Source organism: Macrosteles quadrilineatus, unplaced genomic scaffold (genome assembly GCF_028750875.1).
Source record: "Macrosteles quadrilineatus isolate MER2022 unplaced genomic scaffold, UCM_ALF_1.0 Scaffold_2__2_contigs__length_208266976, whole genome shotgun sequence".
NCBI classification, from domain to species: Eukaryota; Metazoa; Arthropoda; class Insecta; order Hemiptera; family Cicadellidae; genus Macrosteles; species Macrosteles quadrilineatus.
This window is the reverse complement of record NW_026542595.1, coordinates 71,143,146-71,156,666: the sequence shown is the minus strand read 5'-3', so window position 1 is coordinate 71,156,666 and position 13,521 is coordinate 71,143,146. Positions and strand designations below refer to the sequence as shown.

General features: G+C 34.6%; 2 protein-coding genes across 6 annotated transcripts in view; one reads left to right on the top strand and one right to left on the bottom strand.

Annotated features, from left to right (window-relative positions):
• Positions 1-4,011: 4,011 nt before the first annotated feature.
• The window catches only part of LOC128986927 (uncharacterized), an 82,854-nt gene continuing 73,344 nt past the window's right edge, over positions 4,012-13,521 (top strand). For all 5 annotated transcript variants that reach the window (XM_054407543.1, XM_054407542.1, XM_054407540.1 and 2 more), the window contains exon 1: positions 4,012-4,176. The gene's annotated coding sequence lies outside the window, so the exon portion shown is untranslated. The remainder of the gene's footprint in view (positions 4,177-13,521) is intronic.
• Positions 7,972-11,746, bottom strand: LOC128986934 (uncharacterized). The gene is made up of 2 exons (XM_054407551.1): positions 11,673-11,746; positions 7,972-8,798 (listed from the first exon to the last, which is right to left on the bottom strand). The coding sequence occupies exon 2, from the start codon at positions 8,788-8,790 to the stop codon at positions 8,218-8,220; it is 573 nt and encodes a 190-aa protein (XP_054263526.1). The 5' UTR covers positions 8,791-8,798; positions 11,673-11,746; the 3' UTR covers positions 7,972-8,217.

Sequence of the window (13,521 nt, the reverse complement as noted above, 5' to 3'; positions counted from 1 at the left end):
GACTGTGCAGCAGCTAACATTTTTGAATTTTCTGACTGAATTAAATTTTCTTCCTCCTTAATACTCTGACTTGCCTTAGGAATTGCATTTAGTACTTCACTAGTAGAATGATTTATGTATTTATCATAAACTTGTGCATTATTCTGAACCATTTCTAGAGCTAGAGATTGATTGATAGCATCTTGAAGTTCTAATTGTTTGTTTTCCAAGAGCCGTTGTCGAATGTCAGCAGATAGTAAACCATTTATAAATGCATCTTGTATGTAGTCGCATCGGTTTTGTTCTGAAGTTACAGATTTGAATTCACAGTCTTTGCTTAATGATTTCAAAGCTTGGACATATTGTTGAATGTTTTCATTTGAATTCTGTTTTCTTGTAGCTAGTTTGTGTCTTGCAAAAATTACATTAGGAGATTTGCAATATATCTCTTTTAATGTCTTGATAGCTTCTTCGTATGTTGAACATTCTTCAATGAATTCAAATGTCTTATAAGACACAGCATTGATAAGTACTTTTAAAACATCTTCATTTGAAGCTTTAGCAATGTCAACATAGTTTTGGAAAGTCTTGATCCAGTGAGAAAATTCTTTTTTTGCTGTTGGAGAATCCGGATTGATATCTAGAAGTTGTGGTTTTAGTATTTTCTCCATTTGATTTGTTTTTACTCAAATAAATTGTTGAATTAATGAATAAACCTTTCACAAATTTTAAGGCTTTATTTGAGTAAAAACCAACATTACAGAACAACACAAATAAACAAGTTAAATTTGCATGGTAACCAGGACAGCTGATCAAAGTTGTAATATCAAGGATATTAGAAATCATCACACTCACCTTCTTGCTAATCTGTCGTCTCACTGGATCCATGGCCCATTGTTGGACTGGTTTTCGTCTTACCTCTGTGGCCGGAAACTGATGGTGAAGTTTGCCTCCTGTACCTCAAGATCGATCTCTGCTACATCTGGCGTCCCCCAGGGCTCACATCTCGGACCAGTACTCTTCAATATCTTTATTAACGACATCTCCAGAGTCATTCATGTCAAGCACCTCTTGTTCGCCGACGACATCAAGCTGTATTCAGCCATCAAATCTATCGATGACTACTATGAACTCCAGGATAGTCTTTCTGCTGTGGAGAGATGGTGTGCCGAGAACTCTATGGCACGTCTCTGAACACTTCAAAATGTGTCATCATGACTTTTCACCGGACTTTGGCTCCTGTTTTCCACAACTATCGCTTGAATGGATGCAACCTCGACAGAGTCTTCGTGATTAAGGACTTGGGTGTTATGTGCACTGCTTCCTTGAGTCCAGAAAAACATGTTCTCTATATAAGCGCAAAAGCAAATAAGAACTTGGGTCTCATTACCCGATATTCACGAACCTTTTCGTCACCATTGGCACTGAAAACCCTCTATTGTCACCTCGTCAGATCACACTTAGAATACTGCTCAGTAGTGTGGTCTCCCTACCAACACTATCTTCAGGAAAGCGGAAAGACTCCAGTCAATACAAACTCGGTTTATCCGCCTAGTGGGTCTTCGCCTTGGATACCGCTACGCGGATGTTCCAGTGTGCGCCTTGGCAGCTGACTTGAATCTTCCTACGCTGGTGTCTAGAAGGAAAATCTTTGATCTGATGTTCCTACATAGACTGGTCAACGGAGAGATACTCTACCCGGAGTTGCTTTGAGCGGATTAGTTTCCACGTCCCATGAGTGGGTACCAGATTGAGGGAGCTGTTTGCTAGGTCCCACCACGCTACGCTCTACGAACAGCACAGTTCCATCGTTCGCATACAAGCCCTGGGAAACTCTCTGCCGCCTGATATCGATTTCTTCAACAGTGGCACCACTGGTTTCAGAAGATTGATCAGCTCCCTTCCACTTGGTCAGTGAAGATGATATGTGACCGTCCACAGGAAAAGGGACCTTAACTTCCCTGGCAAAATTTTACAGTATGGTACTTTTTAGTGGTTTGGGTCAAAATTTCACATTTTTAGGTTTTGATTGCATATTGTAGCTGGATTCTTTCTGAATATGAAAATGTAATTTTTATACATATATCTTGATTATAACACCCTTAATTATCTAGTTTTCTAAACCTCTGCACTCAACGCAAAAAGGACCTTAACTTCCATATAATAAAATACATTGTGGAAGATAAGGTCCCTTTTACTCTATTACTCTGTGACATTGTATTATTGTCATTTTGTTTTGATGTTTCAACAATAATATAACCTTAAATACCCCCGCCGCAGCAAACCTGCAGACTAAGCAAATTTTAACTTCTCTGATTACATTTTTACTAAAATATTTCCATAAATAAGACATAGGTGTTTATTCCCTATTTAAATAACATTAGATTTAACGAGTGCTTAGGTTTGCTGCTACGGGGAAGGTAAAAAGGGATTTTTGACCATACCTCAATAGTATAGGATGAAATAAAAAAATTTGCCAAATTTTATCAATATATATCCATAAACAAGTAAACTACAACAATTTTCATTTTCTCCATAAGAATAAAATGGAAATTTTAAATTACACTATTTTTGAATTTTCTCTGTGACCGTTAGGCATAAAACAGCGCTTCAATATACTAAATTATTTCTTTTTTTAAGCTCTACAAAATGGTTTAGAAAGAAATTGCAATTTTTTTGTTTTTAGGGTCAAAAATGGGAAAAAACCATTTTTACCCCATAAAACCCCCCATAAACCCCCGTTCCCATGTTCCGATTTTGCTGGATCGCGAACTCATTCGAATAAACGTAGGTTTACACGTTTGTACCAAATTTCATCAAAATAGGATAATTTTTTTTTCGAGTTATCGCGCTAACGGACATATATATATATATATATATATATATATATATATATATATATATATAAATATATACATTTTTGCTTCCAGCTACCAGAAAAAAAATGAAAATGAAAAAAGAAAACATATTTCAAATCAGGACAAAATTACCTACAAGTAGGTACCTCAACTTTGATATTATTGTAAATAATAACAGAAATATTCAATGTTGAATATTACCAAACTTTGACGCTCATTTTCCGAAAACGAGGTTTTTATGATAAAAAACTTTAAAAATTCATAACTCAGTCATTTTTTTGAGATCTCTATATTTTTTTTACCAAAATGTTTGTAATTTAATGGTGTATCCAAAGCAACCAATAACTCAATTTCGAAATTTTGGAAGTTAAGGTCCCTTTTCCTGTGGACGGTCACATATATATCTTCTTCAAGACTATAATACAAGTCAATCTCTTATTAAATTTGTTAAATCCTTTTTATGTTTTGTTGTCCTCGTTGCTCTTTATTGTTATCTTCGTCCTTATTGTTACTTCATTGTTATTCATTTTGTTATTGTTATTGTTATTACTGTTTGCACTTTTGTTATTAGTCATCACTCATCAACTCAATAGTTGTATCACAAAAATTGTATTCTGTATGTAATGGTTTGTCCGTCAATAAATAAATAAATAAATATTCAAAGGTTCAATCTGTGGTTTCAACATACACTTTTCTATTTCTATACACTGTTTATATCACGGCCACCGAGTTAAAGGTGGCCGTGGTTTATGTTCTTTTCAAGTATTCATGGTTTATACAACTTGAAAGAGCATCTGGAAGAATAAGATGTAAACAAAACTATGACAACCGTGGTGCGAATGCACTTCCAACGGGCTTACTTCGAGTATCAAGTATCAAGTAAGTTTATATAGTATAGTTCTGTTGTTAATTACGTCATTTTAAAAGTCTTTGTATGACGTACAACAATATTATTTTCCAGATGACGCACTTCACGTTTTCATTTAATTTCAGTCACGTGACTTATACCAATAGTAGTGGATTTTTCACGTCTTTCCATTGGCTAGCCTAGATCTCATGTGAAGACATTAACCAATAGGAAAGACGGATACATCTACTTCGCAATTGTACCACCAGAGGTTTCCGCGAATGGATTATGTTCCCGTGACGTACAACAAACCTTGCTTGTTCTTGTTCTTAACGTTTTCTTTCCTACACAAGATCTACCGTTCTGTGCATGAGTATTTTGTGTTATTTAATCGTACTATTTCAAAAATGTCGTATTTTATAGTGTTAAACAGTGTTCGGTAGCATAGCCGCGAGTTTTCTTCATACATTCTACGAATCCCAACGTTTCTAGGTAAGTTTAAGTTATGCCATTAGCTTTTATAAAGCTTCGAACTAAACCAAACCAACACATTCCTAGGCCTATTAGTTAGGTCGTATGGATTACGTGGATTTTCGACCTAGGCCTAGGAAGTTGGTAGTCATTAAACCCTGTAGTGCCTACATTTCTGGGCCTTTTTAAGAAATCTTTATTAGCGAAAGTCAGAGAGAGTGGCAGCATATTGTCAAATGAATTGCATCATTCAATCAGAAACCTGACCAATATGGAAACAAAATGTGGGTAGGGATCCGTTTTGTAGGTAGGCCTACTTAGGTCTATTACTTGAACTTACATTTTTTCAACTAAATAGCCTTGGCCTAATAAGTTAAGTTAGTTAAGTTACTTAATTGCTCATGTGATAAGTTTAGGACTTGGCCTTTTCAAGGCTTAGGCTAACTTAAGCGTAAGATAACTTGTGAGAGCTTGCATAGCTGTCTAAATGAGCGGGTTTGTCCTTTTTTGTTTTAAAAATATATTTATTGGTTGTCGGTATTGTCAGCCTTGGGTAGCTTACAGTTTTTTAACCCTGGAACTGCCAATTAAATTTCTTCAAATGCCAACACTTTTTTCAGCAATTAACATACATTTTTTTAAAAATTTGTAAAAAATATTTGTATGACTTAAGTAATGTATTATACATCATTTTATTCAGAAAATAACAAGGAATACAATAGTAAAATTTATTTTGTAAAATAACAAAAAAAATTTTTACACACCATATTTTTTTATACACAAATTTTATAAAAAAATCATTTCCGCATTTTATGTCTCATGTCCAATACACATCAGAAATGCCACAAGAATTCCAAAATAGGTATACATTTTGTTGCAAATTTTATCTAGTTTTTAGAAATAAATTTTGTTTACTGAAAAAGTAATATATTATTCATAAAATTTGAGATTTTTCACATGATGTGCTCGGTGAAAATTCTGCGCGAACCAGACATATGGGAAACATATGTGTCTAGAATTATTATAAGTCATGAAATACAGCACTAGTCAGTCCTAATGTGCTAGGCCTACTAAACAATGTAATTCAACAAAAATCTAAACTAAACATAATTTGAAAAGCATACCTGCTAATTTTTGGACTATGTATCCACGGTAACGATAAACTCTTATATATATGAAAAATACTGGATCGGTCATTTTGTGACCGATGGCACTACGGAACGGACCCTGTCGGTCATAAAATGACCGATCGGCAGTTCCAGGGTTAAAGTGGGCTTTTGGTAATATTGATTGAAAATATTGTTTCGATTTATCTTAGTAAGTTAAACCTTCATTCGATTTTTTTCACTATCAGCAAGTTAGATGAGTTAGGTTAAGTTAACCCTCCGAGTGTTAGGCCTATGTGTCGAAAAATCGACACAACACACTTTGTGTAACTTAGTGTTTTGTGTCGATTTTTCGACTCACAATTACACTGTTTAAGGTAAATGCACCAGTAGATGGCACTTTATGCCAAATATCTCTAAAATAAAATTGTAGTACCGTACAAATAACGTACATGTTGGGGAAAGGTTGGTAATTTTTTTGACTCTTACATGTCTTTGAGAACATTTTTCTAACTTCTGTTATTAAGATTTATTAGGATTTACATTTTAAAACATATATTTACTAACCTTTGTTTTTGCGTTAGTAAATGGCACACCATTTTCCGAGATGCTGCAGTGTATGGCACCCTCATACACCAGTACTTGGCACCATTTTTTAATTCATTTCAAAGCCTGTTCCATTAATGTTTGTGTAACTTTATGATGCAATTAACTTAAGTTGTTTTAAAATTTGCAATTAGGCTATTAAAAAAAACCCCAGTATTTGAATTAAGCCTAAGCCAGACAAGAATTTTATTAAGTTAGGCTTACTTGCATTGCGGGTGATAAAGGAAAAGCATAGGTGGTGTTTTTATATTAGATTACTTTATTCAAAAATTCAGGCCATTTTTAGGAGTTTGATTAAACAACATGTAAAATATATTCAAATTAGGCTTTTCAGTTAACAAGCTAGGCCTACTTAGTAAAATAACTAACATGTTTTTACTGATAACTTAAAATAAATGTCACCATAGGTTTTAAAGATTAAAGACTCAGAATGTGATTTCACTTGTGAAGAGTGTCACCATATGTTTTAAAGATTAGCAGATTTAAATGAGCTAAAACAATTCAAAACTAAGATAACTTAATCATCAACTTCACACTCTTCACAAGTGAAGTCACATTCTGAGTCTTCTCCAAAACTTGGGTCATCTAGTCCAAATCTATTTAAAAAAAAAAATGTTCTTTAGAAATACATTTGATATGGCAACTTTTATTACATCTATCACAGTCAATCCAGGTGCTTTTTATTCCAAGGGATTTTTCTTCATTACAGGATGCCTCGCATATTGTGCATAAGTAGTCCTTCTTCTTATTACCGGTACCTAGTACTAGTTCTCTTTTTAGACATTTGGTTTTTTTTCTTCAACAAGTTTTGCTTCCTCTTTTCTGCCCTCTCAGCTTTAGCTAGTTCTTGCTCTTTTTTAAGTTGTTCTTTTTTAAGATGATATAGCCGCCATTGTTCACCTGATGCAACACTTGGTATCTTTTCTTTTTTAATCTTTTTTTTACTTTTCTGATTCTCTTCTGGCCAAAATAAATTGCGTTTGAATGGTGAAGGAATGACTTGGTTTGGCAGCTTAGATGTAGGTGTTGAAGGGACATGAGGTGTTTGAGAAATAACAGCACTTGTGGTAGCTTGGTTTAAAGAAACATTACGTTTTTGTGAAGTTGCAGGCAAAATGGAGCTGGTATTAGTCTGGTTTTCATTTTCAGAATAAGGGAATCCAATAATCGCTCTTACTGCATCTGCATCTTCAATTACAGGTATAGCTGGAGAAACTGGTTGATAGTCATTCACAACCACTTCGGTTTCAGCAGAGGTATCGTTCAACATCATTTCTGCATTTGGATCCATTGTAAAAATTTGGAACCTGTTACTACATCATGAAACTCATTTTCTGAGAAATCAGCATTGATTTCTGCAGCTAGACTTTCTTGGAACTCATTGAAAATATGATTTAAATTATCACTTTCGTCAAAGTCATCTTGTATATTCTTGTTACCATTTAAGTCTTCAATAACAACTTGGTCCTCACTTTGCACTACTTGTTGAATATTACTGTCTTCTAGAAGCTGAACTTCATTCAACCACTTTTTCCAAACGGAAAACAATGCCAAGTCGGTTATTTCTCCTTAGTCCATTCTCCATCTGTAGCTTTAAACATATCCAACTTATCTTTTTCAATGAAGTTTTCAAAACAGTTGAATGCAGCTTTCAAATTTTGATTGTCTGGGAACAGCTGTCTTTGAGTTAACATAAGAGGCTCTTGTGATTCTTCCATACCAACTTCAGATTGAGGAATTTTAGTATAGTCTACTGCTGAAGGATTCCATGGGAAAAGGCCACATTTACGGAAGCCATTTTGTACCACCTCGGGAGTGACACGACTTTCGATTGCATTTTTCAGAAGAGGAGCAAAATGCTTTTTCTTCAGAACAGGGTTGTCGTAGTTCTGGTTTCGCCAATCTTTCACATTGTCTTTCCAACCTGCTTTAAGAGTCCGGAAAACGGCAACGTCGAGAGGCTGAATCAAATGTGTAGAGTTTGGTAGGAGTGCTATTAGTATTATTTCATTGTCATCACAAAATTTGCTGGTTGGCATTGTCAGATGGGAAACATGGCCATCAATAAACAGTATTACAGGTTTTTTAATTTTTTCTCTCTCAATCCAGGGATGAAACACATTAGTTACATACTCAAAAAAGAGTTCACCATTCATCCAACCGCTTTCTGACTTGCCAACACCCCAGTCTTTAGGGACACTCTCAGCTATTTCATTGGGGATGCGTACATAGCTAAATACTACTAAAGGGGGAGCAATTTTACCACTTGCACTGCAGTTTAGTAAAACTGTAAGACATTCTTTTTCGTCATTGTTTATGATTTGATACACATTTTTTGTACCACGTGGAACTAATACTTTACTGCCTTTTGGGTTAAAAAAAAAGCTGCCTCATCGGCATTGAAGAGGCGATCGGGATCTTCCAAAATGTCAAGCTGTTCGATGGCTTCCAGGTATGTGTGAATCTCTGTAAACCAGTTTAAGAGGCTATCTTTGGATACTACAGCTCTTGACTGTGTCAGGTTTTGCGCTATCCTAGCAGACACAGAAGGATTCCTTTTGCAAAAGCCAAGGTACCAAGACCGGCCTGGCCGGTCATCCTTTAAGGGGTTTTTTCTTTTCAAATCCTTCAGTAAGTGCTGGACACTGTCCAATAGCTGCTGCTGACTTACAGGAAAACCAGCTTTGGCAGTTGTAAAAAGCCACTTAACCAAGATTGATTCCTCAGTCTTATTTAGAACTGCTTCTGGTCCCATACGCCTTTCTTTTGGTGACTTCCCACTGAGCTTATTTTGCAAAGTTGATCTAGGTACGTTATTGTCTCTAGCTGCTGCCTTAATAGATCTTCCATTTTTAACCTCTTCAATTGCTTTAAGCATAGATTCTTCAGAATATATTAGCATTCGTCCCTTTACTGGTGGCATCTTGAGACCTGAAACCAAAACACAACAGTAGGTTACTTAGTTTTAAAACCGGCGTTCCCGTAGCTATTTTAATATTTTATTTAAATTGTATAACAAATTTATTAGGCCCAACCAATTTATTTAAATTATTAAAATTAAAGCAATTTTAATGTAAAACCATTTTAGCAAATTCGTTTTTTGTGTTTTTTCGTGTTCGTGTATGTGTCTTAAGTGTATCGACGAATCTAACCAAATTGGTTAGATGACCTATTGACGTTTTTGTTAACCTGAAGATGGACTTATTTTCAAGTCCGAAACTATAGTAGTGTAATACTGAAGAATCACTTGACGAAGCCAGGTAACTTAAACCATTTTGCTTAAATTTAGTAATCCAGAGGCTACCTCACCATAAAACCATTTTAAAATTGGTAAATTCTAAAATTTGGGCTAGAACTTCTAACTTGTGTTTAATTTACTGCTTGTTTAAGTAGTTGGCACCAGCAGTATCAAAAGTTGTCACCTGGTGCCAACTACTAAAGCAACTGCTTTTAGAGTCTAAATTCCTTTATGAGAAATTAAAGACATTAAAATACATTCAAAATAAACCTTAAACCCACTAGGAACAAAAAAAGCTTGTTTCAGAAGTTGGCACGGGGGTGCCATCTTCTCAAAACTGATTACTTCAGTGTTTGAGTAGATGGCACCCTTTCTAAACTCCTAACCAAGAAATTTAGCCAACCAAAAACAAGTAAAATAACATTACCATAGTTGTAATCTATATAAATAAAATTAGAGTTTTGTCTGTACATTGCTCAGAATTATATACTTTTAGGTTATTTTTACGTTTTATACATTAAAGAAGCAGAAACGAGTCTTATCTCAATTTCTGTCTGTCTGTCTGTCTGTCTGTCTGTCTGTCCCTTTGTCTGTAACACTCAAGATGGCATTTTACGCAATCTTCTCCGTGAAAACCAGAGTACATATCAAGATCCAAGTCATTTTAATGTATTCACTGGATTAGCGAGAGTGTCTTTAGTGATTTAAATATAGCCTCACTACTTTGTAAATAAAATTACGGACGTTCAAAAATGCAGTTTTGTGCGATTTTTGTCAAATTTTCGTTCAATTTTTATCACATAATCGTCTATGAAATAACGAGCAGCTGTTCGGATCAAGATTATTTTTTCTAGCTGTCAATGACATGTTTACAAATGTTGTTTACAAATACCGCAACTATTTCGAATCACGTTTTGAAAGCAAATCCCAACCGAGTGAGATTAAAAACGTTTTTCTTACATAACAGATTTAATTAATCGCAAGTGCAATAATATAGTCTAATAGTGTAACCGTAAATGAAATTAAATAACTAGACATCGTCCAAATCGGAACCAGAAATTCTTTGAGTATAAAATGTTTCTTGAGTTTTGACAACCAGAAAGAAGAAGACCTTGAATCAGTGTTGTATAGGGCTGTGACACTGAAATGATCGTCGCCAATAGCTTACAAAAAAGGTTTCCACTCATTGACGGCGCTTCAATGGCGGTTGTGTAAAGTATAAAGTAAAAAATCACAACTGCAGTGGGTGATGGTAACAGAGGTTTAACAGAGGAAGTGCTAAACTCGCTTTTCCAATGTGTCACTTTCTGTTTCTACTCACCGTGTGATGCAATCGCTGGACCATACAGCCAATAGGCCCATAGCTCATATCTTGGGTACGTAAGCCTACATATTTATTCATAACAACCTTTTTGATGACGATCCTTGATACCGGTACTTTTCCATAGAATACATGGCCTACCTACTTAAAAAATAAAATTACAATTTTTACAAATGACCAAAACCCCAACATTGTGTGATTTTCGTCACATTTCCTTCTAATGTTAATAGATATACTAATCATTGTTTAGAGAATGCGTAATCTATTAAATAACAAAAAGTTGTTTGGGTAAGGTTGCTTTTTTTCAAACTGACACCGATAAGTTTACGCTATAACTTTTTAGGAGAAAATCCAAAAGCAAGAGATCAATAACCTCGGGACTAGATATTAATGTATTTAATTGGTCCGATTTACTATAGTTCTTAGGTAGGTTCTTACGTAGGTACTGGTTCTTTTCCTTAAGAACCGGTAGTTTACAAATTTGATATCGTTGGTGTTGCACCTTATTTATTAGAGCCGTCCGTATTCAATTTAAGTGATGTCTTAACTCTGTATAAGTTTTGCTTTTTCTGTCTGGATTCCAAATCTTAGCTTACCCGGTATGCTAAGAAAATGATAACCTATTTGAGTAAAACATTTGTTGGGCAAACCATCATGAATTGTTTACGCCTTTATATTGTTTATGTATCAATAGTTCGTGGCCTTTGTTGGATTGTTGTATTGTGTTGTTTTGTTGTATGTTGGTAACGCATTAATGTCCTTATTTCTCAGTGTTTCACGGAATGGACAAGAGCACCTTTGATACTGAAAATGTCAACCGGAATAAAGTGTTAAATGGTGAGGTTGAGGTAGTACTTTAAATGCGTTTAAGTTAACCGATGTGGAAAGTAACTTTCAATTATAGGCCTACTTTAGGGCTACGCTTCATGGATCTATAAAAGATTTTTTAGTTTAATCATTGGACATATGGACCAACACGATCCGGGTGACATTTAATTGCGAAGCATTTATTTTGGCTTGAACTGTCAGATACTGTATTTGCGAAGGTTTATAATATAATAGTTTTGCCAGCATATCTGCAAATATGCAAACTAATTGCTGTTCTTAATCTTAATATAAGAAGGTTTCAACTGACTACTATAAGATCCCCGTGCGTAGAACGGGCACACAGCTAGTACACAATAAATAAATCATAAGAAGCTTTTGCAATTAGTAGAGTTTTAAAAGTGATGAAATATAAACTTACCTCCTTATGAAAATCATTAATAAACTTCTAAAATTGGAGCAGTAGCAGAACAGGCTAACTTCACACAACTTTTGGAGGGAAACAGAAAGAGCTAGCTGTAGAGTGAAGAACAACAACAATAAAAGAAACTATAACCTTTTTTTACAAGTCATAGAGTTTTAAACCAGTAGACTGGCTAGCTTATTATTTAGGTTTAAAGTCAAAAGTGCCATCTACTGGCACAGTGCCATCTACTGGTGCATTTACCTAACGGCGAAGGCTCTATGACTGACAAAATCAGATTGAACTGGATCGAGTTAGGTTTTATTTGGCAGATTCTAAGCTTTCTCCCGAGGTCTGTCTCTAAGCACTTTTTTTTCTCGAGCCGATCATAATTGTAGCAGACAGCTGACGTGCGTATTTGTAAACAGCTTGGTTAACCTTGCACCGATGACTGATGTGTTTTATTACGTTTATCATTTTTTTGGTGTTAGAAATCAAAAGTAGTGATAGGCTATACAAAGTGAATTATAAGAAGATTTAAGTGATTTTGAAGGGCTGGTTGATGATCCTGATTGATTTTCAATTATTCTATTAAATTAACATTTGTGTTTAACGAGTAGGTACCTAGGTTAGCTGCTACAGGGAAACTAATAAATGTGTGAACACCTCTAAATACCGGACACGCTGGGTCTCGTCTCAAACAATAAGCATGCTTTATCTGATCAACATCAACTTAAGATTAATGCATTTGTTGGCTTTTAGTCTGTAGTACTTAGTAGTCATTGGCCACTAGATCCAGTGAGCTGCGATTGGTCATGATGTACACAGTTTTGACTAATTTCTAAAATCTCTTGTCTTTTTCTATAAGAAAACGGTCGAGTTTCTTAGGCTTTAATAACTATAGGGCCTACCTGCCAATTTGTGTTAAATTACAGTTGTTGATATTAATATTTAAATATTTTTCTGTCATTTTGCACCATAATAAAGACCCAGAAACTATTGTAAGATTAATTTTCAAGCCGTCCGGAATTAGGATGGCGAAATGTACACTAAGCCTAAGTTCGGAACACATGTCACAGCGGCACTCCCTAACTCCGGATTGTTACGTTTTTCTTTATACTTATATTTACTGATTTTGACTTGTTATTAACTGTAATTCGCTTCAAAATTTATTTTAATAGTATTGAATAAAATCATATATTTTCCAAAATGCACAAATGTAGAGTAGGCCTACTTTAAAGGGATATTTTAAGCAGAAAATGGTCTTCTTAGGCCCACTGCAGTAAGTTTAGGCTTGTTCCAAACTACCGAGCGTTACGTTTTTCGTGGCATATTTTTACTTGTAACTGGCTATAAAATCCATTTAATTATTACAATTAAAAATTATAAATTTTCCAAATATAACGAAAATGTTTAGGCCTAAACATTTTTGAAATAATCTTGTTAGAAGATAACTTAATGGTTTTCTTAGGCCTACTGAATCAGTTCCGATCTGCCGAACTTTACTTTTTTTGTGTTGTATACACATAATTAGGCTAACTGTAAACATCTATACAATCGGTAATTATTACACAATAATGATATTATATTTTCAAAATTCACAAATATTTAGTACCGTACTGTACTCTGGAATGTTATTCTTAACAGAAAATATTCTCTTAGGCCTAACTTACTGAAGCAGATCCAAACTACCGAATGTTCGGTTTTTTTTATGTTATATTTGTAATAATTGTTAACTTAACTGTAAACAGCTATAAAATCGGGAATTATTCAAATCTTTAAGTCATTTTCAAAACTCACAAAAATGTAGTAACTTAGCTTTCTTAGTTATTAAACGTTATTTATCAAATAACAAACCAGAGCCAAC